Genomic DNA, 27,627 nt, shown 5'->3' on the forward strand with positions numbered 1-27,627 from the left:
GATCTCTCGCCGCTTCTCCGCCTCAATCATTCACCGCACCTTCGCCACGATCTCTCACCACACCAAACATTTGCCGCACATCAACTTGTACTCCAACCTCCTTGCAATAACGCTCAACATGCCTTTTGCCTTCCTAATTGCTTGCTGTACCTGCATGCTAACTTTCTCTATTTCCTGTACTAGGACACCGAAATCTCTCTGAACACCAACATTTAATAGTTAATTTCTCAGCATTTAAAGAATATTCTGTTTTCCTATTCTTTCTACCAAAATGAATAACCTCACATTTCCCCACATTATAATCTACCTGTCACCTTAATGCCCATTCATTTTAACTCTCTATATTCCTTTGCAGGCTCTTTGGGACCAAAATTGCCCCTTTTTATAGCCCCGTTAGCAATGGGGCACTCAGCGCCGCCCAGGAGCATCCCTCCGAGGAAGCAGAGTGTCGGAGACAGCATTCCGCTTCCTTGGAGGGGCGCACGGCCCAATTCTGAGCTGGGGTGGAACTTCTGGGCTGTTGGCATGTTGGCCTTTATTGCAAGGGGGTTGGAGTACAAGTGTAAGGGAGTCTTACTACAATTGTACAGGGCTTTGGTGAGACCACACTGTTTTGGACAGTTTTGGTCATCTGAGAAAGGACATACATGCATCAGAGGCGGTGCAGTGGAGGTTCAGTAGATTGGTCCCTGGGATGAGAGGATTGTCCTATGAGGAGAGATTGAGTGGGTTGGGCCCATACTCTCTGGAGTTTAAAAGAATGAGAGGTGATGTCATTGAAACATTTAAGATACTAAGGGGGATTGACAGGGTAGATGCGAAGAGATTGTTTCCCCTGGTTGGAGAGTTTCTCAGGATAAGGGGTCAGCCATTTGAGACTGCGATGAGGAGGAATTTCTTCACACAGGGCAGTGAATCTTTAGAATTCTCTACCTGAAAGGGCTCTGGATGCTGAGTCGGTGAAAGAAAGAATGAAAGAAAGACTTGGATTTATATAGAACCTTTCACAACCACTGGATGTCCCAAGGTGCTTTACAGCCAATGAAATACTTTGAAGTGTCATCACTGTTGCAATGTAGGAATGTGGCAGCCAATGTGCACACAGCAAGCTCCAACAAAAAGCAATGTGGTAATGACCACATCATCTGTTTTTAGTAATGCTGATTGAGAGCAAATATTGGCTAGAGACACTGGGGAGAACTCCCCTGCTCTTCTTCAAAATAGTGCCATGAGATCTTTTACATCCATCTGAGAGAGCAGACACAATCTTGGTTTAACATCTCATCCAAAAGACAGCAGTGCAGCACTCCCTCCTTACTGCACTGGAGTATCAGCCTAGATTTGTTGTGCTAAAGTCTCTGGTGTGGGACTTGAACCAACAATCTTCGAATGTAGAGGCAAGAGTGCTGTCAACTGAGTAATAGCTGACACTATTGAGTAAATTCAAGGCTGATATAGATAGATTTTTGGACTGTAGCTGAATCAAGGGATAAGGGGATCAGGTGAGAAAGTGGAGTTGAGGTCGGAAATCAGCAATAATCTTATTGAACGGCAGAGCAGGTTCGAAGGGCCGTATGGCCTGCTCCTGCTCCTCATTCTTATGTTCTTATGTAAGCAGCAGCCACCCAACATCTGAGTACTGCAGTAGAAGCTCAGATTGCTGTAATCATTGCTTTGGATACTCTGACCTGCTCTTGTTGCCACAGTATTTATGTGGCTGGTCCAGTTACGTTTCTGGTCAATGATGACCCCCAGGAAGTTGATGGTGGGGGATTCAGTGATGGAAATATCATTGAATGTCAAGAGGCGATGGTTAGACTCTCGCTTGTTGGAGATAGTCATTGCCTGGCACTTGTGTGGCGCGAATCTTACTTGCCACTTATCAGCCCAAGTCTGAATGTCATCCAGGTCTTGCTGCATGTGGACATGGACTGATCCATTATTGGAGGAGTTGCGAAATGCACGGAACACTGTGTAGTCATCAGCGAACATCCCCCTTCTGACCTTATGATAGAGTGAAGTTCATTGATGAAGCAGCTGAAGATGGTTGGGCCTAGGACACTGCCCTGAGGAACTCCTGCAGCGATGTCCTTGGGCTGTGATGATTGACCTACAACCATCACAACCATTTTCCTTTACTCCAGCCAGTGGAGAGCTTTCCTCATTTATTCACTGATCCAATCCTGGGGCAGTGACCAATGATTTCGGCCTTGAAATTCTACTGTGGCACCACTGATCTCCTGCTGTACTTTTGGCGGGAGACTGATAAAAATCCCAGAGAAACAGCGTAACCAGTCATTTGGTCCTCACATGAGTGTAAATTGTAAGTACTGTCCAGTTTATAACAACTAATACAAAAATTAAATTAATGGTCTGTCAAAGGTCAGCGGACGGTGGAGTTTCTGATCTCAGTACAATGCTAGATCTCAGGGTGCAAACCTCGTCCATGCACACAGTCCAGCTGACCTTGTGTCATCAGTTCATTTGAATGACTTGTGTGCACGCCTATGCACACTGGCCCAGGTATATAGAGCGTATTGATGCCTGGGCTTCCAGTGCACCAGCAGCTCTTCAGTGGATCCCAAGATACTGTCAATTAAAAATGTTTGGAGATATTGGGAAGAAGGGAGTAGCAGTCATTTTCCAACATTCCATTGACTCTGGATCAGTTCCTATCGAGTGGAGGGTAGCCAATGTAACCCCACTTTTTAAAAAAGGAGGGAGAGAGAAAACAGAGAATTATAGACCGGTCAGCCTGACATCGGTAGTGGGTAAAATGATGGAATCAATTATTAAGGATGTCATAGCAGCGCATTTGGAAAGAGGTGACATGATAGGTCCAAGTCAGCATGGATTTGTGAAAGGGAAATCATGCTTGACAAATCTTCTGGAATTTTTTGAGGATGTTTCCAGTAGAGTGGACAAGGGAGAACCAGTTGATGTGGTATATTTGGACTTTCAGAAGGCTTTCGACAAGGTCCCACACAAGAGATTAATGTGCAAAGTTAAAGCACATGGGATTGGGGGTAGTGTGCTGACATGCATTGAGAACTGGTTGTCAGACAGGAAGCAAAGAGTAGGAGTAAATGGGTACTTTTCAGAATGGCAGGCAGTGACTAGTGGGGTACCGCAAGGTTCTGTGCTGGGGCCCCAGCTGTTTACACTGTACATTAATGATTTAGACGAGGGGATTAAATGTAGTATCTCCAAATTTGCGGATGACACTAAGTTGGGTGGCAGTGTGAGCTGCGAGGAGGATGCTATGAGGCTGCAGAGCGACTTGGATAGGTTAGGTGAGTGGGCAAATGTATGGCAGATGAAGTATAATGTGGATAAATGTGAGGTTATCCATTTTGGTGGTAAAAACAGAGAGACAGACTATTATCTGAATGGTGACAGATTAGGAAAAGGGGAGGTGCAACGAGACCTGGGTGTCATTGTACATCAGCCATTGAAGGTTGGCATGCAGGTACAGCAGGCGGTTAAGAAAGCAAATGGCATGTTGGCCTTCATAGCGAGGGGATTTGAGTACAGGGGCAGGGAGGTGTTGCTACAGTTGTACAGGGCCTTGGTGAGACCACACCTGGAGTATTGTGTACAGTTTTGGTCTCCTAACCTGAGGAAGGACATTCTTGCTATTGAGGGAGTGCAGCGAAGGTTCACCAGACTGATTCCCGGGATGGCGGGACTGACCTATCAAGAAAGACTGGATCAACTGGGCTTGTATTCACTGGAGTTTAGAAGAATGAGAGGGGACCTCATAGAAACGTTGAAAATTCTGATGGGTTTAGACAGGTTAGATGCAGGAAGAATGTTCCCAATGTTGGGGAAGTCCGGAACCAGGGGTCACAGTCTAAGGATAAGGGGTAAGCCATTTAGGACCGAGATGAGGAGAAACTTCTTCACCCAGAGAGTGGTGAACCTGTGGAATTCTCTACCACAGAAAGTTGTTGAGGCCAATTCACTAAATATATTCAAAAAGGAGTTAGATGAAGTCCTTACTACTAGGGGAATCAAGGGGTATGGCGAGAAAGCAGGAATGGGGTACTGAAGTTGCATGTTCAGCCATGAACTCATTGAATGGCGGTGCAGGCTAGAAAGGCCAAATGGCCTACTCCTGCACCTATTTTCTATGTTTCTATGTTTCTAAAACATCTCGAAAGCAAAGACATTCAAACTCTAACTAACATGTTTCTTTACCTGGTGTATTGTAGTGGGTAGATTCTGCAGGAAAAGAAGAATTAAAATCTCAATTAACATTTAACAGGAAGATTGTTGGACACAGATGTTTTTTAAAAAAAGAGAAAGTTACTAAATAATTTCCTACACAAAAAGTGTGCAATACAAACTGCCAATGCTTGCTCATTAGCAAATACCAAAACTTAAAGTCACAAGAATTAAAGTGAATATGAAGTACATTGTCTGGTAGACTCAATGCCAGAGAGACACCAATCTGACTCAAGATTGATTCTGATCAAAACAGAGAACCAAAGGTACCAAATTGCACCTCACTCATTTCTTAGAATCTCTCACTGGTCCAATCCTGGGGCAGTGGTCAATAACATCAGTTCTGAAATTCCACCGTGCCACTACTGATGTCCTGCCATAATTTTGGCGGGACACTGGCAGAAATCACAAGCACGGTGTAAACAGCAATTTGGTCCTCATCTGAGAGTAGAATGTAAGTCGCTGTCCAGCTTATAACAACCACAACAGCAAATATAATTAATGCTCTGTCAAAGCTCAGTGCACAGTCGATTATCCGTTCTCAATACAGTGCCGAATCTCAGGGTGCAAAGCTCTCTAATTTCCATAGTCCAGCTGACCTTATTTGCTCTCATTTAGATGCTGACCTTATATGTTGTCATTCAGATCATTTAAAAAATTGTTGTCCATGCCTATGCACACTGGCTCAGGTATATGGAGCGTATTGATGCCCGAGGATCCATTGAGCCACTGAGGTACTTCCACTTTAAATTAATTGGACAAATAGGAAAAAGGGGCTGGAAATCAAAACGTGTTGAAATCAAAAACATTTAAACTCTTCCTATTATGTTTCTTTACCTGATAAATTGTAGTATTGAGGTTCTTCTGGAAAAGCAAGATTACATTTTCAATGAACATTAATGAAGGAGATTGAAGGACGTACACGTGTTCAGAGAACAGATGGGAAAGATAGTAAATGATTTTCGACAGAAAAACACACAGTACAAATTGCAATGCTCCCTTGTTAGAAAATGCCATTAAAGTATAGAAACGGGAACTAAAGTGTGTGTAATGTACAATGGCAGGTAGACTCGCTACTAGAGAGATCCAATCTGGCCCAAGGTTAATGGCTGATTGAAGTAGAGAAGCAACCATACCAAATCACACCTCACTCATTGATTCGAATCTTGGATTTATCCAATCCTGGGGCAGTGGTCAATGACATCAGCTCTGAAATTCCGCAATGCAACTACTGATGTCCTGCCATAACTTTGGCGGAAATCTGGCAGAAATCCGCTAGAATCAGTGCAAACAGCTATTTGGTCCTCACCTGAGTGTAAAATGTAAGTCACTGTCTGGTTTATAAGAAGCACAAAAACAAATGTAATTCATGTTCTGTCAAGGGTCAGCAGACAATGGACTATCCGTTCTCAGTACAAAGCCAGATTTCAGGGTGTAAACCTCGTCCATGTGCAGCTGACCTTGTGTATTATCATGATGTCAGCTCATTTCAATGATGTGTGTACACACCTATGCACACTGGTCTGGGTATAGGGATCATATTGCTGCCTGGGCTTCCAGTGAGTCAGCAGCTCTTCAGTGGCTGCTGAGAAACTTCCACTGAATAATACTTGTGTAAATGGGAAAGAAGGGTGAAAAGTCAAAGTAATCTCAAAGTCAAAGGCATTCAAATGCTGAATATGAAGTTTCTTTACCTGATGGATTGTAATAGTGAGGTTCTTCTGGAAAAAGGAGGGTTACTATTTCAATTAACATTAAAAAGTAAGGAGTATGTTGGACACAAACATGTTTAAAGAAGAGATGGGAAAGTTACTGAATAATTTCCTACACAAAAACTATACAATACACTGCCAATGCTAGCTCATTAGAAAATGATAAAACTTAGAGCAACAGGAACTGTGTGTGTAAGAAGTACTTTAGCTGGGAGACTCGGTACCAGATAGACACCAATCTGACTCAAGATTGAAGCTGATGGAATCAGAGAAGCAAACGCACGAAATCACATCTCACTTATTTATTAGAATCTCCGATTGACAGTTGTCAGTTACATTGGCCCTGAAATTCCAGAGAAACACATTTGGTCCTCACCCGAGTAAGTCACTGCCCAGTTTATGGTAGCCACTACAACAAATATAATTAATGCTCTGTCAAAGGTCAGCTAATGGTTCTCAAAACAGATCTCAGGGTACCAACCATGCCCATTCACACAGTCCAGCTAACCTTGTATGATTTCATGAAGTCAGCACACTTAAATAATTGGTGTACACATCTATGCACACTGGCCCAGGCATAGAGAATGTATTGCTGTCTGGTCATCAATGTGAAATAATTATAAAAATGGGGAAGAAGAGGTTAGAAATCAAAGACATTCAAACTCTGAGTATTAGGTTTCTTTACCTGATGGATTGTAGAAGTGAGGCCCTTCTGGAAAAGGAGGATTAACATTTTAATTTGGATTTTTAAAAGGCATTTGATAAGGTGCCACATAAAAGATTGTTATGCAAGGTAAGGGCTCATGGGGTTGGGGGTAATATATTAGCATGGATAGACGATTGATTAATGGACAGAAAACAGAGAGTAGGGACATACGGGTCATTTTCAGATTGGCAGGCTGTAACCAGTGGGGTGCCGCAGATATTTACAGTCCATATTAATGACTTAGATAACGGGGTCGAGTACAATGTATCTGAGTTTGCTGATGATACAAAGCCAAATGGGAAAGTAAGCTGTGAGGAGGACGCAAAGAGCCTGCAAAGGGATATGGTTATGATAGCGCAGAGTAACCCAGAGTCCTGGACAAATAATCTCGGAGACGTGAGTTCAAATCCCACCATGGCAGCTGGGGAATTTAAATAAATCTGGGATAAAAAGCTAGTATCAGTAGTGGTGAGCATGAAACTCCCAAATTGTCGTATAAACCCAACTGGTTCGCTGATATTCTTTCGGGAAAGAGATCTGCTGCTCTTACCCGATCTGGCCTTTGTGTGACACCAGATCCACAGCAATGTGGTTGACTCCTAACTGCTTTCTGAAATGGCCCAGCGAGCCAGTCTGTCGTATCAAAAACTGCTATGATGGATTCCAGCGGGCAATTAGGGAGGGCAATAAATGCTGACCTTGCCCACATCCCGTGAATGAGTTAAGTGAGTGGGAAATATAGTGGAAGGTGGAGTATAATGAGGGGAAATATGAGGTTATTCACTGTGGTAGGAAGAATAGGAAAACAGAATATTTTTTAAAATGGTGATAAACTATTAAATGTTGGCGTCTAGAGAAATTTAGGTGTCTCAGTAAAAGAAAGAGTAAAAGTTAGCATGCAGGTACAGCAAGCCATTCAGAAGGCAAATGGCATGTTGGCCTTTATTGCAAGGGGTTGGAGTACAAGAATAAGGAAGTCTTACTACAATTGTACAGGGTTTTGTTGAGGTGACACCTGGCACGCTGTGCATATTATATGGCTTGGTGAGGGGGATTGACAGGGTACATGCTGAGAGGTTGCTTCCCCTGGCTGGAGAGTCCAGAACTACAACAACAATATGTATTTATATAGCGCCTTTAACATAGTAAAATGTCCCAAGAGGCTGCACAGGAGTATTATGAGACAAAAGCTTTTACACCAAGCCACATAAGGAGAAATTAGGGCGGGTGACAAAAAGCTTGGTCAAAGAGGTACGCTTTAAGGTGTGTTCTAAAAGGGGAAGGAGAGGGAGAGAGGCGGAGAGGTTTACGCAGGGAATGCAAGAGCTTAGAGCTGAGGAAACAGAAGGCACAGCCACCAATGGTTGAGCGATTATAATCAGGGATGCTCAGTTTTTAGAACTAGGGGACTAAGGGCCCGAAATCGGTGAAACCTGAGGCCCGCCCAAGTGCCGCCCAAAGGACCGCTGATGGCCGCCGAGAGACCGGGCGGTACTTTGCCAGAGAGATTCCACTAAAAGTAGTGGCAGTACCGCCCGGCGGTAAAATAACAGCTTACGCTGTCAATCTGGGCCGCAGCGGGCGGGAACTCTCATTCTCGGCGGCAAAGGCACTTGCCGCCCAAGTGCCGCTGAGGATGGAGTCGGTTCCAGGGAGGGTGGAAGACCTGAAAATAAAAAGCATTACAAAGAAAAACGGAACACCTTCAGGGGACCCTATCCAGATAAGTCGCTGTAAAAAATTTTTTTTTTAAAGATGTTCACTAACCTTTAATTGCAGGTCTTCATACCTGACATCGGGGTAAGAACAGCCTCCACTCAGCGGTCCTTCCCTCTGCTGGCGATGACTCCTGCACCAATCTGGCATCTCAGCGGGCGGGAGGTCACTTATGCTACTTAGCCGCCAGCAGCCAGTTCCCGGCAGTACTCCCATCCCACCCGCTCCAGCCCAAGTGGAAACTGGGAGAGTGAGGAAACCGGAGGCAAAACTCGATGGCAGTCAGCGGCAGTGGGTGGTAAGGCTACCAATACCGGGGCCACAGTCTCAGGACACCACTTGGAAGAAGCACTGAGGGCAGCGAGGGCATATAAGGTACTCTGGGTGGGGGACTTCAACATCCATCTCCAAGAGTGGCTCGGTAGCACCACTACTGACCGAGCTGGCTGAGTCCTGAAGGACATAGCTGCCCGACTGGGTCTGCGACAGGTGGTGAGAGAACCAACACAAGGGAAAAACCTATTGAACTCATCCTCATCAATCTACCTGTCACAGATGCATCTGTCCATTGGTAGCAGTGACCACCGCACAGTACTTGTGGACACGAAGTCCTGTCTTCACACTGAGGACACCCTCCATTGTGTTGTATGGCACTACCACTGTGCCAAATGGGATAGATTCAGAACAGATCTAGCAGCTCAAAACTGGGCATCCATGAGGCACTGTGGGCCATCAGCAGCAGCAGAATTATATTCCACCGCAATCTGTAAGCTCATGGCCCGGCATATTCCTCACTCTACCATTACCATCAAGTCAGGGGACCAACCCTGGTTCAATGAGGAGTGTAGAAGAGCATGCCAGGAGCAGCACCAGGTGTACCTAAAACTGAGGTACCAACCTGGGGAAGCTGCAACACAGGACTACATGCATGCTAAACAGTGGAAGCAGCATACTATAAACTGAGCTAAGTGATCGCATAATCAAAGGATCAGATCAAAGCCCTGCAGTCCTGCCACACCCAGTCATCAATGGTGATGGACCATTAAACAACGAACAGGGGGAGGAGACTCCATGAATATCCATATCCTCAATGCTGGCGGAGCCCAGCACGCGAATAGCTGAAGCGTTTGTAACAAGCGAGTTGATCCATATCAGCCAGTCTTCAGCCAATTACTCCACGTGATATCAAGAAATGGCAGAGCGCACCACATACAGCAAAGGCTCCAGAACTAGCTGTTCCAGTACAACACTGGCATCTACCTGATAATGTGGAAAGCTGCCCAGGTATGTCCTGTCCACAGAAAGCAGGAAAAATCCAATACGACCAATTATCGCCCCATCAGTCTACTCTCAATCATCAGCAAAGTAATGGAAGGTGTCGTCGACAGTGCTATCAAGCGGCACTTACTCAGCAGCTCACCGATGCTCAGTTTGGGTTCTGCCAGGACCACTTAGCACCAGACCGCATTACAACCTTGGACAAACATGGACAAAAGAGCTGAATTCCAGAGGTGAGGTGTGAGTGACTGCCCTTGACATCAGGGCAGCATTTGACCGAGTGTGGCACCAATGAGCCCTGGTAACATTGAAGCCAATGGGAATCAGGGGGAAAACTCTCCACTGGCTGGAGTCATACCTAGCACAAAGGAAGATGGTTGTGGTTGTTAGAGGTCAATCATCTCAGCCCCAGGACATCACTGCAGGAGTTCCTCAGGGCAGTGTCCTGACCATTTCAGCTATTTCATTAATGACATCCCCTCCATCATAAGATCAGAAGTGGGGATGTTCGCTGATGATTTAACAGTCTTCAGTTCTATTCGCAACTCCTCAGATAACGAAGCAGTCCATGCCCGCATGCAGCAAGACCTGGGCAACATTCAAGCTTGGGCTGATAAGTGGCAAGTAACATTCATGCCACAACAGTGCCAGGCAATGACTATCTCTAACAAGCGAGAGTCTAACCACCACCCCTTGACATTCAACGACATTACCATTGCCGAATCCCATACCATCAGCATTCTGGGGGGGGTCACCATTGACCAGAAGCTTAACTGGACCAGCCACATAAACACTGTGGCAACAAGAGCGGGTCAGAGGCTGGGTATTCTGCAGTGAGTGTTTCACTTCCTGACTCCCCAAAGACTTTCCACCATCTACAAGGCACAAGTCAGGAGTGTGATGGAACACTCTCCACTTGCCTGGATGAGTTGCAGCTCCAACAACACTCAAGAACCTCAGCACCATCCAAGACAAAGCAGCCCGCTTGATTGTCACCCCATGCACCACCTTAAACATTCACTCCCTCCACCACTGGCGCACCGTGGCTGCAGTGTGTACCATCTACAATTAATTTCCAATGAAATACGAACTCCGATGGTAGTTTTAACTTCTTTATTTTGGCAGAGAGCAACAAGCTGCTGGCTGATTGCCTGTTCCTTTGTCTTACTGGGACCACATGGTCAAAATGGCTGCATTTATACCGGGTTCAATTTACAGAAAAGAACTCACCTTCTTTGACCTTATTGGCTCAATTAAGTCTTTTAACGTTTTAATTGGCTCGCTACCCAAGGTCCAAAAATGTCAAATTGATTGATGACTTAATGCAATGTGGCCTGTGTTTTTTCACAGCCTGTCTAAATGCAGCCTGTTTGAATTCTCTATCAACAAGATGCACTGCAGCAACTCGCCAAGGCTTCTTCGACAGCACCTCCCAAACCCACGACCTCTACCACCTAGAAGGACAAGAGCAGCAGATGCATTGGAACACCACCACCTCCACGTTCCCCTCCAAGTCAGACACCATTCTGACTTGGAAATATATCACCGTTCCTTCATCATCATTGTGAACTCCCTCCTTAACAGCACTGTGGAAGTACCTTCACCATAAGGACTGCAGTGTTTCGTGAAGGTGGCTCACCATCATCTTCTCAAGGACAATTAGGGATGGGCAATAAATGCTGGCCTTGCCTGAGACCCTCACATCCCAGGAACGAATTAAAAAGGATAAGTGGTTGGCCTTTTAAGACTGCGATGAGGAGGAATTTCACTGTGCCATCGCTGCTATCTGGCCATAATTTTGGATGGGAAACTGGCAGAAATCCCAGTGAAATGGCTTAAACAGCCATATGGTTCTCACCTGAGTGTAAGTTGTAAGTCACTGTCCAGTTTATACCAGCCACTACAACAAATTCTAATTCTTAGGTTCTTATGTTCTTAAGTGCAGGGGTGAAATTAAAAAGGAAATTAGGAAAGCAAAAAGAGGGCATGAAAATATTGGCAAGTAAAATCAAGAAATATAGATACATTAAAAGCAAAAGGATACCTAAAGAAAGAGTAGGGCCTATTAGAGACCATAAATGTAACGTATGTGTGGAGGCTGGAAGAAGTGGATATGGTTCATAACCAATACTTTGCATCTATTTTCACAAAAGAGAGAGGCGATGCAGACATTACAATCAGGGAGGAGGAATGTGAAATATTCAATGAAATAAACATCGTGAGAGAGGAAATATTAAGGGGTTTAGCATCTTTGAAAGTGGATAAATCCTCAGGCCCAGATTAAATGTATCCCAGGCTGTTAAGAGAAGCAAAAGAGGAAATAGCAGAGGCTCTGACCATCATTTTCCAATCCTCTCTGGCTACAGGTGCCAGAGGACTGGAGGACTGCTAATGTTGCACAGTTGTTTAAGAAGGGAGAAAGGGATAGACCGAGTAATTACAGGCCAGTCAGCCTAAACTCAGTGCTGAGAAAATTATTGGAAAAAATTCTGAGAGACAGGATAAATCTTAATTTAGAAAGACACGGATTAATCAAGGACAGTCAGCATGGATTTGTTAAGGCAAGTCGTGTCTGACTAACTTGATTGAACTTTTTGAGGATGTAACAAGGCGGGTCGATGAGGGCAGGGCGTTTGATGTAGTGTATATGGATTTTAGCAAGGCTTTTGATAAGGTCTCACATGGCAGACTGGTCACAAAAGTAAAAGCCCATGGGATCCAGGGCAAACTGGCAAGTTGGATCCAAAATTGGCTCAGAGGCAGGAAGCAAAGGGTAATGGTCGATGGGTGTTTTTGTGACTGGAAGGCTGTTTGCAGTGGGGTTCCGCAGGGTTCAGTACTAGGTCCCTTGATTTTTGTGATATATATCAATAATTTAGACTTGAATGTAGGCGGTATGATTAAGATGTTTTCAGACGATACAAAAATTAGCTGTGTGGTTGATAATAAAGAAGAAAGCTGCAGACGGCAGGAAGCTATCAATGTACTGGTCAGGTGGGCAAAACAGTGGGAAATGGTATTCAATCTAGAGAAGTGTGAGGTAATGCATTTGGGGAGTGCTAACAAGGCAAGGGAACACACATTAAATGATAGGACACTTAGAAGTGTAGTGGAACAGAGAGACCTTGGAGTGTATGTCGACAGATCCCTGAAGGTAGCAGGCCAGGTAGATAAGGTGGTTAAGAAGACATATCGGATAATTGCCTTTATTAGCCGAGGCATAGAATACAAGAGCAAGGAGGTTATGCTTGAACTGTATAAAACACTAATTAGGCCACAGCTAGAGTACTGCGTGCAGTTCTGGTCACCACATTGCAGGAAAGATGTGATTGCAGTAGAGAGGGTGCAGAGGCGATATATGAGGAGGTTACGTGGACTGGAGAATTTTAGCTATGAGGAATGATTGGGTAGGCTGGGGTTGTTTTCTTTGGAACAGACGAGGCTGAGGGGAGACCTAATTGAGGTGTATAAAATTATGAGGGGCCTGGTTAGAGTGGATAGGAAGGACCTATTTCCCTTAGCAGAGGGGTCAATAACCAGGGGGCATAGATTTAAAGTAATTACTAGACGGATTAGAGGGGATTTGAGGAGACATTTTTTCACCCAGAGGGTGGTGGGGGTCTGGAACTCACTGCCTGGAAAGATGGTAGAGGCAAAAACCCTCACAGCATTTAAAAAGTACTTGTATGTGCACTTGAAGTGCCGTAACCTACAGGGCTACGGACCAAGAGCTAGAAATTGAGATTAGGCTGGATAGCTTTGTCGGCCTTCTGTGCTGTAAATTTCTGTGATTCTATGGTAGATTTTTGGACACTAGTGGAATCAAGGGATATGGGGATCAGGCGGGAAAGTAGAGTTGAGGTTGAAGATCAACCATGATCTTATTGAATGGCGGAGCAGGCTCAAAGGGCCATATGGCCTAATCCTACTCCTAATATTTATGTTGTTGTGTTCTAAATTAAATTAATGCGACAACAAGGGTTAGCAGATGGTGGATGATGCAGTCTCAGTACTATGTAAGATCTTGCATACAAACCTTGCCCATGCACACAGTCCAGCTGACCATGTATGAAGGCATGATGTCAGCTCATTTCAATGATTTGAGTACATGCCTATGCACACTGGCCCGGGTATTGCGGACTGGGCATCCAGTGAGCCAGCAACTCTTAAAGGCTCCCGAGATACTGTCACATCAAAATGATTATACAAATGGGGAAAAACTGGGAAGAAATGAAACTTCTTGAAATCATTAAGACATTCAAACTCAGAATATCAAGTTTATTTACCTGATGGATTGAAGTAGTAAGGCTCTTCTGAAAAAAGGAGGATTACGTTTTCAATTAACATTAAATAAGGAGTTGTTGGACACAAACGTCTTGATAGAACAGATGGAAAAGTTACGAAATAATTTCCTACACAAAAACTGTACAATACAGTAGGAATCGCAGGATAGCTCAGAAGAATACATGGCTTGAGGAGTGGTGCCAGGGGGAGGAATTCAAATTCCTAGGACATTGGGGGAGGTGGGACCAGTACAAACTGGATGGTCTGCACCTGGGTAGGATCGGAACCAATGTCCTAGGAGGAGTGTTTGCAAGTGCTGTTGGGGAGGGTTTAAACTAAAATGGCAGGGGGATGGGAATCTATGCAGGGAGGCAGAGGGAAGTATAAAAGGGGCAGAAGCAAAAGGTAGGAAGGAGAAAAGCAAGAGTGGAGGGCAGAGAAAACAAGGGCAAAAATCAAAAAGGGCCACATTACAACAGAATTCTAAAAGGACAAAGAATGTTTAAAAAAACAAGCCTGAAGGCTCTGAGTCTCAATGCGAGGAGCATTCGTAATAAGGTGAATGAATTAATTGCACAGATAGATGTTAATGGATATGAAGTAATTGGGATTACAGAGACATTGCTCCAGAGTAACCAAGGCTGGGAACTCAATTTCCAGGATATTTAATATTCAGGAAGGATAGACAGGAAGGAAAAGGATGTGGGGTAGCGTTACTGGTTAAAGAGGAGATTAACGCAATAGTAAGGAAGGACATTAGTGTGGATGATGTGGAATCTATATGGGTAGAGCTGCGAAACACCAAAGGGCAGAAAACGTTAGTGGGAGTTGTGTACAGACCAGCAAACAGTAGTAGGGAGGTTGGGGATGGCATCAAAGAGGAAATTAGGGACCTTGCAATAAGGGTACAGCAGTTATCATGGGTGACTTTAATCTATATATAGATTGGGCTAACCAAACTGGTAGCAATGCGGTGGAGGAGGATTTCCTGAAGTTTATAAGGGATGGTTTTCTAGACTAATATGTCGAGGAACCAACTAGAGAGCAGGCCATCCTAGACTGGGTCTTGTGTAACGAGAGAGGATTCATTAGCAATCTGGTCGTGCGAGGCCCCTTGGGGAAGAGTGATCATAATATGGTAGAATTCTTCATTAAGATGGAGAGTGACACAGTTAATTCAGAGACTAGGATCCTGAACTTAAAGAAAGGAAACTGCGACGGTATGAGGCGTGAATTGGCTAGGATAGACTGGCGAACGATAATTAAAGGGTTGACGGTGGATAGGCAATGGCAGACATTTAAAGATCACATGGAGGAACTACAACAATTGTACATCACTGTGTGGTGTAAAAATAAAACGGGGAAGGTGGCACAGCTGTGGCTAACAAGGGAAATTAGGGATAGTGTTAAATCCAATGAAGAGGCATATAAATTGGCCAGAAAAAGCAGCAAACCTGAGCACTGGGAGAAATTTAGAATTCAGCAGAGGAGGACTAAAGGTTTAATTAGAAGGGGGAAAATAGAGCATGAGAGCAAGCTTGCAGGGAACATAAAAACTGACTGCAAAAGCTTCTATAGATATGTGAAGAGAAAAAGATTAGCAAAGACTAATGTAGGTCCTTTGCAGTCAGAATCAGGTGAATTAATAATGGGGAACACGGAAATGGAAGACCAATTGAACAAATACTTTGGTTCTGTTGTCACTAAGGAAAACACGAATCACCTCCCGAAAATACAAGAGAACCGAGGGTCTAGCGAGAAGGGAGAACTGAGGGAAATCCTTATTAGTCAGGAAATGGTGTTAGGGAAATTGAAGGGACTGAAGGCCGATAAATCCTCAGGACCTGATAGTCTGCATCGCAGAGTACTTAAGGAAGTGGCCCGAGAAATAGTTGATGCATTGGTGGTCATTTTCCAACATTCCATGGAATCAGGATCAGTTCCTTTGGATTGAAGGATAGCTAATGTAACCCCACTTTTTAAAAAAGGAGGGAGAGAGAAAACAGGGAATTATAGACCGGTTAGCCTGACATCAGTAGTGGGGAAAATGTTGGAATCAATTATTAAAGATGAAATAGCAGTGCATTTGGAAAGCAGTGACAGGACTGGTCCAAGTCAGCATGGATTTATGAAAGTGAAATCATGCTTGACAAATCTTCTAGAATTTTTGGAGGATGTAACTAGTAGAGTGGATAAGGGAGAACCAGTGGATGTGGTGTATTTGGACCACACAAGAGATTAGTGTGCAAAACAAAACTAAGGCACATGGTATCGGGGGTAATGTATTGACGTGGATAGAGAAATGGTTGGCAGAAAGTAAGCAAAGAGTGGGAATAAACGGGTCCTTTTCAGAATGGCAGGCAGTGACTAATGGGGTTCTGCAGGGTTCAGTGCTGGGACCCCAGCTATTTACAATATACATTAATGATTTAGACGAAGGAATTGAATGTAATATCTCCAAGTTTGCAGATGACACTAAGCTGGGTGGCAGTGTGAGCTGTGAGGAGGATGCTAGGAGGCTGCAGGGGGACTTAGACAGGTTAGGTGAATTGGCAAATGCATGGCAGATCAGTATAATGTGGATAAATGTGAGGTTATCCACTTTGGTGGCAAAAACAGGAAGGTAGATTATTATCTGAATGGTGACAGATTAGTAAAAGGGGAGGTGTAACGAGACCTGGGTGTCATGGTACATCAGTCATTGAAGGTGGGCATGCAGGTACAGCAGGCAGTAAAGAAAGCAAATGGCATGTTGGCTTTCATAGCGAGGGGATTTAAGTATAGGCGCAGGGAGGGCTTACTGCAGTTGTAAAGGGCCTTGGTGAGAGCACACCTTGAGTATTGTGTGCAGTTTTGGTCTCCTAATCTGAGAAAGGATGTGCTCGATATTGAGGGAGTGCAGCGAAGGTTCACCAGACTGATTCCCGGGATGGCAGGACTGATATATGAGGAAAGACTCGATCGGCTAGGCTTATACTCACTGGAATTTAGAAGAATGAGAGGGGATGTCATAGAAACTTATAAAATTCTGATGGGTCAGGAGAGATTAGATGCAGGAAGAATGTTCCCGATGTTGGGGACGTCCAGAACCAGGGGACACAGTCTAAGGATAAGGGGTAAGCCATATAGGGCCGAGATGAGGAGAATCTTTTTCACCCAGAGAGTTGTGAACCTGTGGAATTCTCTGGCACAGAAAGTTGTGGAGTCCAGTTCGTTTGACATATTCAAAAGGGAGTTAGATGTGGCCCTTACGGCTAAAGGGATCAGCGGATATGGAGAGAAGGCAGGGGTGGGGTATTGAGGTTGCATGATCAGCCATGATCATATTGAATGGCGGTGCAGGCTCGAATGGCCGAATGGTCTGCTCCTGCACCTATATTCTATGTTTCTATGTTTCTATGCAAACTGCAAATGCGAGCTAGTTAGAAAATGATAAAACTTTCAGATAGACACCAATCTAACTCAAGATTGATTTTGATCAAAGCAGAGAATCACGTACCAATTCAAACCTCACTCATTGAAACTCTATTTTGTTTTACCTGATGGTTTGTAGTAGTGAAGCTCTTCTGGAAAAGGAGACATAAAGTTTGAATTACCATTGAAATTAAGTAGATTGTTAGCCTGGCACTTGTTTGAAGAACAAATGAACAAGTCATTAAATAATTTCCTACACATAGCTGTACAATCCAAGCAACTAATGGTCGTTCGTCAGATCTGCCAAAACTGAGAGCAACAGAGAGCGGAACAGGTTCGAGGGGCTGAAAGCCCTGCTCTTGTGCCTTTGTGAAGTACAATGGCTGGTAGTTTTGAGGCCAGATGGACACTAATCTGACCCAAGATTGATTTTAATCGAAGCAGAGAATCAAACGTACCAAATCACACTTCACTCATTTATTAGAATCACTCACTGATCCAATGCGATTCCGCTATGCCAACACTGTTCTCCTGCCATAGTTTTGGTGGGACACTAGCAGAAATCTCAGAGAATCGGAGTAAAAAGTTGTTAACAGCCACGAGAACAAATATAATTAATGGTATGTCAAAGGTCAGTGCTAAACTTAGAGCACCAGAAACTAATATTTGCAGAACAGGCTCAAGGAGCTGAATATCTTAGTCATGTTCCTATATGATGTACATTTACTGGTAGCCTTGCATAAAGGTGAGACCAATCTGACCCATGATTGATTCTGATAGAAGTAGCCACCAGAGGCAACAGATCACACACCTCTCATTTATTAGATTCTCTCACTGGTCCAATCCTGGGCCAGCGGTCAATGACATCGGTCCTGAAATTCTGCTGAGCCACCACTGAACTCCTGCCGTAATTTTGGTGGAAGACTGGCAGAAATCCCAGAGTATCGGCATAAACAGACATAATCGTTCTCTCCAGAGTGTGAAATGTAAATCACTGATAAAATTAATGATAAAACCCATTACACCAAATGTAATGAATGGTGTTAAGGGTCAGTGAAGGGTGAATTATCCGCTCTCAGCACAATGCCACATCTCACAGTGCAAACTCCGCCCATTTACACTGACCTATGTCATAAGATCTGCTCATTTAAATAATCCGTGTCCACGCCGATGCACACTGCTCGATCGTATTGATCCCTGGGGATCCAGTGACCCAGCAGCTCTTAAAGGGCTCCTGGGATTCGTCACTTAATAATAATTGGACATATGGGGAAGAGTGGGTAGAAGTCAAAATGTCACAAAATCAAAGACATTCAAACTCTGACTATCATTTTCTTTACCTGGTGGATTGTAGTAGTGAGGTTCTTCTGGAAAAGGAGAATTAAAATTTGAATGTTAAATGGAAGTAGATTGTTGACCAGTCACTTATTAAAAGGAGACATGGGGAAGTCACTAACTAATTTCCTACACACATAGAAACATGGAAACATAGAAACTGCAGCACAGAAGGTGACCATTTCGGCCCATTGTGTCCATGCTGGCCGACAAAGAGCCGCACTGCTCTCAGTCAGCAGCCCTGAAGGTTACATATAAACCAACGAACAATGAACAATGGCGGAAAGGTAAAGAGCACCCAGCCCAACCAGTCTGCCCCACACAACTGCGACACCCCTCACACTGAAACATTCTACACTCCACCCCAACCGGAGCCACGTGATCTCCTGGGAGAGGCAAAAACCAGATAAAAACCCAGGCCAATTTAGGGAGAAAAAAATCTGGGAAAATTCCTCTCCGACCCATCCAGGCGATCGACACTAGTCCAGGAGATCACCCTGGCCGTATTCGATTCCCTGCAGTACTTACCATTATATCTGCATCGGCCAACAAAAGGTTATCCTGTCTAATCCCAATTACCAGCTCTAGGTCCGTAACCCTGCAGGTTACGGCACTTTAACTGCCCATTCAATCATCTCTTAAAAGTGGTGAGGGTTTCTGCATCCACCATTCTTCCATGCAGTGAGTTCCAGATCCCCACAACCCTCTGCGTAAAGAAGCCCCCCCCTCAAATCCCCTCTAAACCTTCCACAAACCACCTAAAATCTAAACTCCGTCTTAATAGGCCCCCCCCCCCACCAATGGAAACGAGCCCTTACTATCTACAATGTCCAGGCCCCTCAATATTTTGTACACCTCAATGAGGTCTCCTCTCAACCTCCTCTGTTTCAATGAGAACAAACCCAGCAATGGCAGGATATTTGGAAAAGCAAAATTCAGTCAGGCAGAGTCAGCATCGATTTATGAAGGGGAAGTCATGTTTGACAAATTTGCTGGAGTTCGTTGAGGACGTAACGAACAGGGTGGATAAAGGGGAACCAGTGGATGTGGTGTGTTTGAACTTCCAGAAGGCATTTAACAAGGTGCTACATAAAAGGTTACTGCACAAGCTAAAATTGTACTCAATGGAATTCAGAAGAATGAGAGGTGATCTTATCGAAACTTTTAAGATTGTGAGGGGGCTTGATGAGGTGGATGCAGAGAGAATGTTTCCACTGATGAGGGAGACTAGAACTAAGGGGAATAATCTTAGACTAAGAGGCCGCCCATTCAAAACTGCGAAATTTATTTTCTCAGAAGGTTGTGGATCTGTGGAATTCGCTGCCTCAGAGAGCTGTGGAAGCTGGGACATTGAATAACTTTAAGACAGAGATAGACAGTTTCTTAACCGATAAGGGAATAAGGGGTTATGGGGAGCGGGCAGGGAAGTGGACCTGAGTCCATGATCGGATCAGCCATATCGTATAAAATGGCGGAGCAGGCTTGAGGGGCCGTATGGTCTACTCCCGCTCCTATTTCTTATGTTCTTATGTTTCATATTTCCAAGCCAATTTTGGATCCAACTTGCCACTTTGCCCTGGATCCCATGGGTTTTAACCTTCATGATCAGTCTACCATGTGGGACCTTATCACCACATGGGACCTTATCAAAAGCTTTGCTAAAGTCCATCGTACGCACTACCCTCATTGCCATTCTTGGTTACCGCCTCAAAAAATTCAATCAGGTTACTCAAACACAATCTTCCCTTAATAAATCCGTACTGACTGTCCCTAATCAATCCTTGCCTTTGCAAAAGTAGATTTATCCTGTCTTTCAGGATTTTTTCCTGTAATTTTCCCACCACTGAGGTTAGGATGACAGGCTTGTAATTACTTGGCCTAACCCTTTTTCCCTTCCTAACCAAGGGTACTACATTAGCAGTCCTCCAATCCTCCGGCACCATGCCCAAATCCAAAGAGGACTGGAAAATGATGGTCAAACCCTCTGCTATTTCCTCTCTTACTTCGCTCAATAGACTGGGATGCATTTCATCTGGGCCTGGAGACTTATCTCCTTTCAAAGCTGCTAACCTCCTTAATACTTTCTCTCTCACTATATTTATTTCATCCAGAATATCACACTTCTCCTCGATAGCAGTATCTGCATTGCTCCTTTCCTTTGTGAAAACAGATGCAAAGTATTCGTTAAGAACCTTCCCAACATCTTCTTCCTCCACACAAATCATTACCCTCATGGTCTCTAATAGACCCTACCTTTTCTTTAGTTACCCTCTTACTCTTAATGTATTTATAGGACATCTTAGGGATTTCCTTAATTTTACTAGCCAGGAATTTTTCGTGTTCTCTCTCAGCATTTCTAATATCCTTTTTAATTTTGCCTCTTCATTTTCTATATTCCTCTAAAGATTCTATCATATTTAGCCATTGGTATATGACATAAGTATCCCTTTTTCTCTTTATCCTCTCCTGTAAGTCCCGAGACATCCAGGGGGCTCTAGAATTATTATTTGCACTCTTTTTCTTTAAGGGCACATGTTTGTCCTGAACCTTCCGGATCTCCTCCTTGAATGCCTCCCACTGTTCCAACACTGATTTACCCAGAAATAGCTGTTTCCAGTCCACTATGGCCAAATCACACCTTAACTTAGCAAAATTAGCTTTTCCCCAATTTGGGATTTTTACTCCGGACCTATCTTTGTCCTTATCCATAACCAACTTGAATCTGACTGAATTATGGTCACTAGCACCCAAGTGCCCTCGCACACAGCTGTACAATACATGCAACTAATGGTTACTTGTCAGAACTGCTAAAACTGAGATCTACAGAAAATAACGTGAGCGGAACAGGTTCGAGAGGCTGAAAGCCCTTCTCTTGTGCTTTTGTGAAGTACAATATCTGGTCGTTTTGAGGCCAGATGGACACCAATCTGACCCAAGATTGATTTTGATCGAAGCAGAGAACTAAACGTACTAAATCACACCTCACTCATTTATTAGAATCATTCACTGATCCAATCCTGGGACTGTGGTCAATGACAATCCCTGAAATCCCAACATGCCACCACTGCTCTCCTGCCATAATTTTAGTGGGACACTGGCAGAAATCCCAGAGAATTGGACTAAACAGTTGTTAACAGTCACTACAACAAATATAATGAATGCTCTTCACAGGTCAGTGGGCAGTCGATTATCCGTTGTCAGTATAGCGGCAGGTCTCAGGGTTTAAACCTTGACCATGTGCACAGTCCCGCTGACTGTGTGTGATGTCATGGCCGCAGCTATAGTAAATATTTGGTGACCACACCTATGCCCCTGGCCCAGGTATAGGGAGTGTACTGATGCCTGGGCTTCCAGTGACCCGGCATCTCTTAAAGGTCTCCTGAGATATTGCCACTTAAAAATTATTGGACAACTGGGGAAGATTTGGTCAAATCAAAGAAATTTAAGCGCTAACATGTTTCTTTACCTGGTGGATTATAGTGGGAAGGTATTGCTGGAAAAGAAGAATTGAAATTTGAATTAAGATAAAAAGGAACGAGATTATTGGCACACACGTAATAAAAGAGGTGGAAAAGACACTAAACAATTTCCTGCACAAAACAGCACAATACAGACAGCTAACTCTCACTTGTTACAGCTGCCAAAACTAATATTTGCAGAACAGGCTCAAGGGGCTGAATGCCCTAGTCGTGTTCCTATGCGATGTACATTGACCCATGATTGATTCTGATCGAAGGAGCGAACCAGAGGCAACAGATCACACATCTGTCATTTATTAGATTCTCTCACTGATCCAATCCTGGGCCAGTGGTCAATGACATTGGTCCTGAAATTCTGCTGAGCTACCACTGAACTCCTGCCGTAATTGTGGAGGGAGACTGGCAGAAATCCCAGAGAATCAGCGTAACCAGTCATTTGGTCCTCACCCGAGTGTAAATTGTAAGTCATCATCATTTCATCATAGGCAGTCCCTCAGAATCGAGGAAGACTTGCTTCCACTCTTAAAATGAGTCCTCAGGTGGCTGTAGAGTCCAATACAAGAGCCACAGTCCCTGTCGCAGGTGGGACAGATAGTCGTTGAGGGAAGGGGTGGGTAGGACTGGTTTACCGCATGCAGTTTCCGATGCCTGCGCTTGATTTCTGCATGCTCTCGGCGATGAGACTCGAGGTGCTCTTCCTCCACTTAGGGCGATCTTTTGCCAGGGACTCCCAGGTGTCAGTGGGGATGTTGCACTTTATCAGGGAGTCTTTGCGGGTGTCCCTGTAACGTTTCCTCTGCCTACCTTTTGCTCGTTTGCCGTGAAGGAGTTCCGAATAGAGTGCTTGGTTTGGAAGTCTCGTGTCTGGCATGTGAATGATGTGGCCTGCCCAGCGGAGCTGATCAAGTGTGGTCAGTGATTCAATGCTGGGGTGTTGGCCTTGTCGAGGATGATAATGTCGGTGCGTCTGTCCTCCCAGGGGATTTGTAGGATCTTGCGGAGGCATCGTTGGTGGTATTTGCCAGTGACTTGAGGTGTCTACTGTACATGATCCATGTCTCTGAGCCATACAGGAAGGCAGGTGTAACTACAGCCGTATAGACCATGAGCTTGGTGGCAGTTTTGAGGGCCTGATCTTCAAACACTCTTTTCCTTAGGCGGCCAAAGGCTGCATTGGCGCACTGAAGGCGGTGTTGAATCTTGTCATCAATGTCTGCTCTTGTTATTATGAGGCTCCCGAGGTATGGGAAATGGTCCATGTTGTCCAGGGCCGCGCCGTGGATCTTGATGATTGGGGGGCAGTGCCGTGCGGTGAGGACAGGTTGGTGGAGGACCTTTGTCTTACGGATGTTTAGCGTAAGGCCCATGCTTTCGTACGCCTCAGTAAATACGTCGACTATGTCCTGGAGCTCAGCTTCTGTATGTGCACAGACGTAGTACTGTCCAGTTTATAACAACTAATACCACAAATGTAATTCAGGCTCTGTCAAGGGTGAGTTTCCGATAGATTATCGCTGCTCAGTACACTGCCAGATCTCAGGGTGTAAACCGCGTCCATGTACACAGTCCAGCTGACCTTGTGTGTTGTCATGATGTCAGTTCATTTCAATGATGTGTGTACATGCCTATGCACACTGGCCCAGGTATAGGGATCATATTGCTGCCTGGGCTTCCAGTGAGCCAGCAGCTCTTCAAGGACTCCTGAGCTACTGTCACCTCGAAATGATTGGCCACACTGGGAAAAAGGTGCAGAAATCAAAGTCATCACGGTTATTTACCTGGTACATTGTAGTAGGTAGGTTCTGCTGAATAAAAGTAATAAAATTCCAAATAACATTAAACAGGAAGGAGATTGTTGGACTCACATGTTTAAAGAACAGATGGGAATGACACTAAATAATTACATTCTCAAAACTGTACAATAAACACAGCTAATGCTCGCTCATTAGGCATGCCAAAACTTTGAGCAACAGCAAGTAAAGTGAGTGGATCAGGCTCGAGGATCTGAATGACCTGCTCTTGTTCCTCTGTGAAGTACAAAGTCTCCAAACCAGAGACACACCAATCTGACCCATGATTGATTCTGATCGAAGCCGAGAATGAAACGTACTAAATCATACATCAGGCATTTCTTAGAATCTCCCACTCATCCACTCCAGGGACACTGGTCAATAACATCGGCTCTTAATTTCCGTTGTGCCACCACTGATCTCCTGCCGTAATTTTGGTGGAAGACTGACAGAAATCCCAGAATATCGCACAAACAGACATAATCGTTCTCTCCAGAGTGTGAAATGTAAATCACTGTGCAATTGATAAAACCCATTACACCAAATGTAATGAATGGTGTTAAGGGTCAGTGAAGGGTGAATTATCCGTTCTCAGCACAATGCCACATCTCACTGTGCAAACCCCGCCCATTTACACTGACCTGTGTCATGAGAACTGCTCATTTAAATAATCCATGCCACGCCGATGCACACTGCTCGTTCGTATTGATGCCTGGGTATCCAGTGACCCTGCAGCTCTTAAAGGGCTCCTGAGATACTGTCATTTAAACATAGTTGGATGTATGGAGAAAAGTGGGTAGGAGTCAGATTGACTCGAAATCAAAGACATTCAAACACTGACTATCATATTTTACCTGATGGATTGTAGTAGTGAGGTTCTTCTGGAAAAGGAGGATTAAAATTTGAATTAACGTTAAATGGAAGTAAATTGTTGACTTGTCATTTCTTAAAAGGAGAAATGGGGAAGTCACTAACTAATTTCCTACACATAGCTGCAGAATACAAGCAACTAATGGTTGCTTGTCAGAACTGCCAAAACTGAGAGCTACGGAGAGTAAAGTGAGCGGAACAGGTTCGAGGGGCTGAATGCCCTTCTCTTGTGACTTTGTGAAGTACAATGACTGGTAGTTTTGAGGCTAGATGGACACCAATCTGACCCAAGATTGATTTTGATCGAAGCAGAGAACCAAACGTACTAAATCACACCTCACTCGTTCATTAGAATCTCTCACTGATCCAATCCTGGGACTGTGGTCAATGACAATCCCTGAAATCCCAACATGCCACCACTGCTCTCCTGCCATAATGTTGGTGGGACACTGGCAGAAATCCCAGAGAATCGGAGTAAACAGTTGTTAACAGTCACTACAACAAATATAATGAATGCTCTTCACAGGTCAGTGGACAGTCAATTATCCGTTGCCAGTATAGCGGCAGGTCTCAGGGTTTAAACCTTGACCATGTGCACAGTCCCGCTGACTGTGTGTGATGTCATGGCCGCAGTGATATTAAATATTTGGTGACCACACCTATGCCCCTGGCCCGGATATAGGGAGCGTACTGATGCCTGGGCTTTCAGTGACCCAGCATCTCGTAAAGGTCTCCCGAGATATTGCTACTTAAAAATGATTGGCCAAATGTGAAAGATTTGTTCAAATATTTCAAAATCGAAGACATTTGAGCGCTAACATGTTTCTTTACCTGGTGGATTATAGTGGGAAGGTATTATTGGAAAAGAAGAATTGAAATTTGAATAAAGATGAAAAAGGAACGAGATTATTGGCACATACGTGATAAAAGAGGTGGAAAAGACACTAAACAATTTCCTACTCAAAACAGCACAATACAGACAGCTAACTCTCACTTGTTACAGCTGCCAAAACTTAGAGCACCAGAAGCTAATGTTTGCAGAACAGGCTCAAGGGGCTGAATGCCCTAGTCTTGTCCCTATGTGATGTACATTGACTGGTAACCTTGAATAAAGATGAGACCAATCTGACCCATGATTGATTCTGATCGAAGGAGCAAACCAGAGGCAACAGATCACAACTCTCTCATTTATTAGGTTCTCTCACTGATCCAATCCTGGGCCAGTGGTCAATGACATCGGTCCTGAAATTCTACTGAGCCACCACTGAACTCCTGCCGTAATTGTGGAGGGGGACTGGCAGAAATCCCAGAGAATCAGCGTAACCGTCATTTGGTCCTCACCTGAGTGTAAATTGTAAGTACTGTCCAGTTTATAACAACTAATACCACAAATGATATAAATGCTCTGCCAAGGGTCAGCTTACAGTAGATTATCACTTCTCAGATCTCGGGGTGCAAACCTGAGGTCCAACAAAAAACCCGAGACCCAAAGAACAGGTGGTGGATGGAGAAAGCACAGGGGATGCAGCAGCTGGCCGACAGCCATGATATGCGAGGATTCTTCATCGCAGTCAAGGCCACCTACGGTCCAAACACCCAAGGCCCCACCTCACTGCTGGCCAAGAACAGGGAAGCACTCAACAAGGACACCGAGGCAGTCAGGGCCCGCTGGAAGGAGCACTTCAAAGATCTCCTCAATCGAGACTCTGCCATTGACTCGAGTGTTCTCGACTCCATCCCGCAGCATGCTACCCGCCACCACCTCAGTAAAACCCCGACACTGCATGAGGTATAAAAAGCCATAAGACAGCTTAAAAACAACAAGGCTACGGGAGCGGATGGAATCCCTGCTGAAGCACTGAAGTATGGCGGAGAGGCACTGTTGGCGCATGACCTCATCTCTCTCATCTGGAGGGAGGAGAGCATGCCAGGAGATCTCAGACATGCAGTGATTGTGGCCATCTTTAAAAAAGAGGACAAGTCCAACTGCAGCAACTACAGAGGAGTCTCCCTGTTATCAGCCACTGGGAACATCGTCGCTAGAGTCCACCTCAACCGTCTTCGCCCTGTGGCTGAGAAACTCCTCCCAGAGTCACAGTGCAGATTTTGTCCCCTACGGGGAACAATAGACATGGTTTTTGCAGCAGGAAAAATGCAGGGAACAGCACCAGCCCCGATACATGGCCTTCTTCGACCTTACAAAAGGCCTTTGACACTGTCAACAGCGAAGGTCTATGGAGCGTCCACCTCCGTTTCGGATGCCCCCAAAAGTTTGTCAACATCCTTCGCCTGCTCCACGATGACATGCAGGCCATGATCCTTACCAACGGATCCATTACAGACCCAATCCACATCCGGTCCGGAGTCAAACTGGGATGCAAGTACTGCACTGGGGACTCAATCTTTCTCGCCGCCATGCTCACAGTCAACAAGCTCCCCGCTGGAGTGGAACTAAACTACAAAACCAGTGGGAACCTGTTCAACCTTTGCCATCTCCAGACCAGATCCAAGATCCCACCCCAACCTCTGTCGTCGAGCTACAGTACGCAGACGACACCTGTGTCTGCGCACACACAGAGGTTGAACTCCAGGACATAGTCGACGTATTTACTGAGGCGTATGAAAGCATGGGCCTTACCCTAATTATCCGTAAGACAAAGGTCCTCCACCAGCCTGTCCTCACCGCACAGCATTGCCCCCCAGTCATCAAGATCCATGGAACGGCCCTGGACAACATGAATCATTTCCCATACCTCGGGAGCCTCTTATCAACAAGAGTAGACATTGACAACGAGATTCAACACCAGTGCACCAGT

The 27,627-nt window shown here is 44.7% G+C and overlaps 1 protein-coding gene across 1 annotated transcript in view; it reads right to left on the reverse strand.

Moving 5' to 3' along the window:
- The window catches only part of LOC139279611 (mucin-6-like), an 838,525-nt gene that overhangs the window by 63,364 nt on the left and 747,534 nt on the right, over nucleotides 1-27,627 (reverse strand). Inside the window, exons 54-63 of the mRNA XM_070898726.1 lie at nucleotides 24,796-24,822; nucleotides 23,930-23,953; nucleotides 22,139-22,165; nucleotides 18,678-18,704; nucleotides 17,463-17,489; nucleotides 13,926-13,952; nucleotides 6,625-6,651; nucleotides 5,922-5,948; nucleotides 5,065-5,091; nucleotides 4,201-4,224 (exon numbers count right to left, since the gene is read on the reverse strand). Coding sequence (XP_070754827.1) covers nucleotides 4,201-4,224; nucleotides 5,065-5,091; nucleotides 5,922-5,948; nucleotides 6,625-6,651; nucleotides 13,926-13,952; nucleotides 17,463-17,489; nucleotides 18,678-18,704; nucleotides 22,139-22,165; nucleotides 23,930-23,953; nucleotides 24,796-24,822 — 264 coding nt within the window. The remainder of the gene's footprint in view (nucleotides 1-4,200; nucleotides 4,225-5,064; nucleotides 5,092-5,921; nucleotides 5,949-6,624; nucleotides 6,652-13,925; nucleotides 13,953-17,462; nucleotides 17,490-18,677; nucleotides 18,705-22,138; nucleotides 22,166-23,929; nucleotides 23,954-24,795; nucleotides 24,823-27,627) is intronic.

The sequence above is a fragment of the Pristiophorus japonicus genome, chromosome 14, assembly GCF_044704955.1.
Source record: "Pristiophorus japonicus isolate sPriJap1 chromosome 14, sPriJap1.hap1, whole genome shotgun sequence".
Lineage (NCBI taxonomy): Eukaryota > Metazoa > Chordata > Chondrichthyes > Pristiophoridae > Pristiophorus > Pristiophorus japonicus.